At 36.0% G+C, this 7045-nt stretch overlaps 2 protein-coding genes across 2 annotated transcripts; both read left to right on the forward strand.

Moving 5' to 3' along the window:
* Window positions 290–1981, forward strand: LOC104702591 (ethylene-responsive transcription factor RAP2-4-like). Its single transcript, XM_010418473.2, has one exon. The coding sequence runs from the start codon at window positions 817–819 to the stop codon at window positions 1867–1869; it is 1053 nt and encodes a 350-aa protein (XP_010416775.1). The 5' UTR covers window positions 290–816; the 3' UTR covers window positions 1870–1981.
* On the forward strand, window positions 2808–4693 carry LOC104702592 (ethylene-responsive transcription factor RAP2-4-like). The gene has a single exon (XM_010418475.2). It carries the CDS (start codon window positions 3335–3337, stop codon window positions 4385–4387), a length of 1053 nt encoding a protein of 350 aa, XP_010416777.1. The 5' UTR covers window positions 2808–3334; the 3' UTR covers window positions 4388–4693.

The raw sequence follows: 7045 nt of genomic DNA on the forward strand, positions 1-7045 counted from the left end.
AATTAACAAAAATCAATCTTCCTTTTTTTTTTACCGTTATCTTTTACCATGTATATATTTTATATTTTTTCTGATATTTTTACCGTTTACAGCATCAATCATAGATTCGCTCCCTCTCTCTCTCTCACATAGATTTTTTCAAAATATAAAATTGGAGGAAAATAAAATATTGCTTAAAAATGGAAAATATCGTTGTAAGAAAATGAAAAAAATAGGGAAATTAGGTAAGAAAAAAAGAGAAAATAGTGTGAGAAGAAGACACCCACTATATAAACAAGAGCCCAAGCTGCTGAGGTTAGTTCATCGGTGAGGTTTGAGAGAGAGAGAGAGTAAATTCACTTCACACACAAAAAAATATTGAGCGTCCTCCCCAAGAAAAAAAAATTGGTAGATAACAGCAAATTGTTTATTCTCATCTTGATCCTGAATTTTTACATTTTTTTTTCAAATTCCCCTTTATTCTGTGTGTTCCCTCTTCATTGATCCGTTTCTGTGAATCACCTGTCTTTTACAAAAATCAAAGCTTATGAAACTTTGTATTTTTCTTTGTTTCGATTTAAAAGGCAGGTTTTTTCAGAACGAGATCTTTTTTTCTTATTTCTTCTGATTTTTTTTTTCAATTTTTAGATTTTTAGTTCTTCGAGGGTTGATTTTTTTTTATTTTATAATTCCCTCTTTTAGGATCTACACAAAGGTTGCTTATTTCAAACCTTTTAGATCCATTTTTTATTTTTTCTTCTTCGGAACTGTTTCTTTACTTTTGATAAGATTCAGGTTTCATTTTTTTTTTCGGATTTCAAATCTTAATTTCTAGAAATGGCAGCTGCTATGAATTTGTACAGTAGTAGCAGAACGTTTCAAGATTCGTTCGGTGGTGAACTCATGGACGCGCTTGTACCTTTTATCAAAAGCGTTTCAGATGATTCACCTACTACTCCTTCTTCTTCTTCTTCTGCGTTTCTTCATCCCGCAGCGTCTGCGTCTGCGTCTGCGTTTTCTCTCCCTCCTTTCCCCGGTTATTACCCGGTTCACGATGACTGTTCATTCTTGACCCAACCTTTTTCATACGGGTCGGATCTTCTTCAACAAACCGGGTCATCATCATCACTAATCGGACTCAACAACCTCTCTTCTTCTCAAATCCACCAGATCCAGTCTCAGATCCATCATCCGACGCATCACACCACCAACAACAACTCTTTCTCCAACCTCCTCAGCCCGAAGCCGTTGCTGATGAAGCAATCCGGAGTCGCCGGATCTTGTTTCGCTTACGTTTCAGGTGTTCTTCCTCCTAAGCCGACGAAGCTTTACAGAGGTGTGAGGCAACGTCACTGGGGTAAATGGGTGGCTGAGATCCGTCTTCCGAGGAATCGTACTCGTCTTTGGCTTGGGACCTTTGACACGGCGGAGGAAGCTGCGCTGGCCTATGACAAGGCTGCGTACAAGCTGCGCGGCGATTTCGCCCGGCTTAACTTCCCTAACCTGCGTCACAACGGATCTCACATCGGAGGCGACTTCGGTGAGTACAAACCTCTTCACTCCTCAGTCGACGCTAAGCTTGAAGCTATCTGTAAAAGCATGGCGGAGTCTCAGAAACAGGACAAACCGACGACGAAGTCATCATCGAAGAAACGTGGTTCATCCGTGAAGCCTGAGAAGGTGGTTTCGTCGCCGGAGAAGGTCAAGTCCGAGGAGAAGTCTCCCTCGATCGCCGGATCTCCTCCGTTTGAAGAGTCCGCCGCGGGATCTTCGCCGTTGTCGGACTTGACATTCGCTGATCCGGAGGAGCCGCCGCAGTGGAACGAGACGTACTCGTTGGAGAAGTATCCGTCGTACGAGATCGATTGGGATTCGATTCTAGCTTCTTAGTGGGGGCAAAATAGGAATTTCAGCCGCTTGCAATGGAGTTTTTGTGAAATTGCATGACTGGCCCTTTTTTATTAGGGAGTAATTAATTATGGTTTAGGGGTTTAAGTTTTCGTATTTGNCATGATCATTCGCTGCATGTCATTTTTCCCACCCGCTCACAGGTTAGATAAACTACAGTTTACCTCAGAGTCAGAGATAGAAAAAAATGAAATATTTGTTCGCTTATGAAAAATAATATTTCTTCTTTAAAATATTAATAAAAGAATTTTAAAATAGAGTAATTAACCAAATTAATTGTTTTTCTTCATTTTGATAGTATTAATTTTTGACATAATTATACAACAAACATAATGTTATATTATGTGACACCAAAATTATATTTTAATATTTTAATTAATAAATAAAAGAAATAGTAAAATAACAAAATTCGAAAAATATGATACTAAGAATCGAGATGATAAATTTTCTATTTATGTAATAAAATTTTGAAATATTATACTAATTTATAGTTATTTAGACTGTTTTTTTTAACACATTAGAACTTTAATAAGAAACTTTATACTATCAGATTATTTGATAGACTGATAAAAAATTTATATAATTTGTTCTTTTAAATTAAGATGCTATATATTTTGAAACAGAAAAAAATAATTAACAAAAATCAATCTTCCTTTTTTTTTTACCGTTATCTTTTACCATGTATATATTTTATATTTTTTCTGATATTTTTACCGTTTACAGCATCAATCATAGATTCGCTCCCTCTCTCTCTCTCACATAGATTTTTTCAAAATATAAAATTGGAGGAAAATAAAATATTGCTTAAAAATGGAAAATATCGTTGTAAGAAAATGAAAAAAATAGGGAAATTAGGTAAGAAAAAAAGAGAAAATAGTGTGAGAAGAAGACACCCACTATATAAACAAGAGCCCAAGCTGCTGAGGTTAGTTCATCGGTGAGGTTTGAGAGAGAGAGAGAGTAAATTCACTTCACACACAAAAAAATATTGAGCGTCCTCCCCAAGAAAAAAAAATTGGTAGATAACAGCAAATTGTTTATTCTCATCTTGATCCTGAATTTTTACATTTTTTTTTCAAATTCCCCTTTATTCTGTGTGTTCCCTCTTCATTGATCCGTTTCTGTGAATCACCTGTCTTTTACAAAAATCAAAGCTTATGAAACTTTGTATTTTTCTTTGTTTCGATTTAAAAGGCAGGTTTTTTCAGAACGAGATCTTTTTTTCTTATTTCTTCTGATTTTTTTTTTCAATTTTTAGATTTTTAGTTCTTCGAGGGTTGATTTTTTTTTATTTTATAATTCCCTCTTTTAGGATCTACACAAAGGTTGCTTATTTCAAACCTTTTAGATCCATTTTTTATTTTTTCTTCTTCGGAACTGTTTCTTTACTTTTGATAAGATTCAGGTTTCATTTTTTTTTTCGGATTTCAAATCTTAATTTCTAGAAATGGCAGCTGCTATGAATTTGTACAGTAGTAGCAGAACGTTTCAAGATTCGTTCGGTGGTGAACTCATGGACGCGCTTGTACCTTTTATCAAAAGCGTTTCAGATGATTCACCTACTACTCCTTCTTCTTCTTCTTCTGCGTTTCTTCATCCCGCAGCGTCTGCGTCTGCGTCTGCGTTTTCTCTCCCTCCTTTCCCCGGTTATTACCCGGTTCACGATGACTGTTCATTCTTGACCCAACCTTTTTCATACGGGTCGGATCTTCTTCAACAAACCGGGTCATCATCATCACTAATCGGACTCAACAACCTCTCTTCTTCTCAAATCCACCAGATCCAGTCTCAGATCCATCATCCGACGCATCACACCACCAACAACAACTCTTTCTCCAACCTCCTCAGCCCGAAGCCGTTGCTGATGAAGCAATCCGGAGTCGCCGGATCTTGTTTCGCTTACGTTTCAGGTGTTCTTCCTCCTAAGCCGACGAAGCTTTACAGAGGTGTGAGGCAACGTCACTGGGGGAAATGGGTGGCTGAGATCCGTCTTCCGAGGAATCGTACTCGTCTTTGGCTTGGGACCTTTGACACGGCGGAGGAAGCTGCGCTGGCCTATGACAAGGCTGCGTACAAGCTGCGCGGCGATTTCGCCCGGCTTAACTTCCCTAACCTGCGTCACAACGGATCTCACATCGGAGGCGACTTCGGTGAGTACAAACCTCTTCACTCCTCAGTCGACGCTAAGCTTGAAGCTATCTGTAAAAGCATGGCGGAGTCTCAGAAACAGGACAAACCGACGACGAAGTCATCATCGAAGAAACGTGGTTCATCCGTGAAGCCTGAGAAGGTGGTTTCGTCGCCGGAGAAGGTCAAGTCCGAGGAGAAGTCTCCCTCGATCGCCGGATCTCCTCCGTTTGAAGAGTCCGCCGCGGGATCTTCGCCGTTGTCGGACTTGACATTCGCTGATCCGGAGGAGCCGCCGCAGTGGAACGAGACGTACTCGTTGGAGAAGTATCCGTCGTACGAGATCGATTGGGATTCGATTCTAGCTTCTTAGTGGGGGCAAAATAGGAATTTCAGCCGCTTGCAATGGAGTTTTTGTGAAATTGCATGACTGGCCCTTTTTTATTAGGGAGTAATTAATTATGGTTTAGGGGTTTAAGTTTTCGTATTTGTTAATATTTTCGGTATTATTATTATTATTATTATTATGGTTTGTTGTATTAGGGCTCTCTCTCTGTGTCGGTCGAGCTTGCGGTTTTTTGTCAGGCTCTCGACCATGCCACAGATTTCATTTCATGTGTAATCTTTTGTCTTTTATGTAATCTTTTTATCTTAATGAACTTTATTTTAGTTTTTGTAATCTCTCTGTTATGATTGTTTATTTACATCAAACCTATTATGATTGTTTATTTACATCAAACCTATCTTACAACGCTATAACATATTATTAACTCAGATAAAAACCATGTTATGTCTTACATTGTATAAGAAGATGAATGTGTTTGTAACGTATAATCAAACTAAAAGATTATATTAGATTTGTAGTTTGGTGAACGAATTTAATCAAAATACCCGTCACCTAAATTGGTATTTAACGTATTAATCCTTTTACTACCATCCAAATGAAACACGTCTCTTTGAATATAGTCATAGATTTTAACGTTTTCGTAACCTGTCAATCCGTCGTCTCTAAAAGTCACGATAAATCCAAATGTCGATTTCATATTTACGTAACCCCCTAAATAAATCAATAGTTGTAGTCGGATTGATACAAAAAAATTCCAGCGCATAATAGCTAGCATTCTTGAAATATATTAGTATCTTACTTAACGTTTGCCAAAATTATAAGAAGTGTTTCCAAAATGGTAATTCAAAATAACAAAATACTTAATAGTACAATCAAGTATGCATAGTAACGTTCTAGTCATAAACAAAACAGCTGGCAAAACAACGGTTTCGTTGCATCTATGAATGTTGTAACGCATTTACATGATATAACTCATTCCCTCCTAACACGTCACTTTATTCTGCATATTCGTAGTTACATTTTTCTTTTTTTGGATTCTTTCTGACAAGTTCTCAACTTTGCAAGAAATCATTATCTTACCATATTACATGTATATATAACATATATATATATATATTAACATATATATATATATATATATATATATATGTTACTTGCCCGTTATAATTCACAAAATGGTGAAAGCTTGGCGTGTTAGTATATGTGGCCGGCCTTGCCGCAACTTTTCGCGAAGTTCATCTTCCTTTATCAATTGAGTCACTTATGTTCAAACGTAATACAAGTGTTGGATTTTGTAATGATATCAAAAGAATCTACAGAAAAACCCAATAATTCGATGTCACTATAGTGGAGTAGAAAATGACAAAGTCGGAAGCAATTTGATCGAATCTTCTACACATATTTTCAAAAAAAAAAGTAGATATGGGTTTTCACCTATACATATAAGTAAAAGGGAAAATACAAAAATTATTGTAAGCTTTCAAAACAATTTTACAGAGGAATCTATATATTTTTTTATATGTACTAGAAGTATATTATAAGTAGCAAATCGAAGAGAATTCCAAATTACGCAAAGGAAGCATAAAGATGAAATGTTTGAAAGGCACACAACACCAAAGAGCCCCCACCAAAAGATTATGTTCACACTCCATTTCTCTTCTCTTTCACATGGATTTTTTCAACCCATGTTGTTGTATTTTTATGACATTGCATTGAATTCGCTAGCACCATTATTGTTCGTTGACGTGTGGGATGGATGTTGAATTAAAAAAGCTATCCAGCCTGAGTAGATGTGTCCATTTTTAGTAATATCATTCTTCAGTTAGTTTTTTCACTTTCAGTTTAGATAAACCAACTTACCCAACTTATACTAATAACGTTCGACTATTACAAATATTTACAGATCCCAAAGGCTTAATCTAAATACAAAAAGAACCCACTCATTAAGAGAAAAAGCCCAACAACAACATTTTCAAGTGGTAATTGAGTTAAAAGAGCACTTAATCTTACAAAAGTTTGAAATATATGGGCTCTTTTCAAATTAGCCCATACGAACACAATCTTTCCCGAAGGCCGATTTTAAGTATAAAAATTATTGTTTCTTTTTTCTGTTTGGGTCAAGAGTTACTTCCACAATAAATCAGATAATATTCCTACCAAAAAATAAATCAGATAATATACAGCAGTAATCATTAAACATGGTGAACTTGTTTTTCATTGACGTTTTCTTTATATAAAAAAGGATATATAATAACGATAGATAGCAAAATTATCATAAACTTGAAATTGAAATATTCATAAACTTACAAAAATATAACTTTGTGGGTTGATTAACTTAACTTGACAAATAAGTATCTTTTGAAACATAAAGCACATTTGTTCTACATACAATAATTTTGTTGAAAATCCAGAGTACATTTGTTTATCGGTGTACAAATTAACACGCAGTCAGTGGAGAATGGGCTTTTAGTGGGCTTACGATGGTCCTTTGATGGATCATTCCTACCCCGATATTTCACGTCGCTGTCCGTCCCCTTTTCTTTTTCTTTCCACGTCGATAATTCACTTGTTTGTATTTCCCTAATTATGATGTTCCCAACTCAGAGAAGTAAATTATTTTATTTTTCCGTTGCAATTTTTTTTGATAAACCCTATTGGCTGATTCTGTCAGCTCCAGTAAAAACG

Source organism: Camelina sativa, chromosome 7 (genome assembly GCF_000633955.1).
Source record: "Camelina sativa cultivar DH55 chromosome 7, Cs, whole genome shotgun sequence".
NCBI classification, from domain to species: domain Eukaryota; kingdom Viridiplantae; phylum Streptophyta; class Magnoliopsida; order Brassicales; family Brassicaceae; genus Camelina; species Camelina sativa.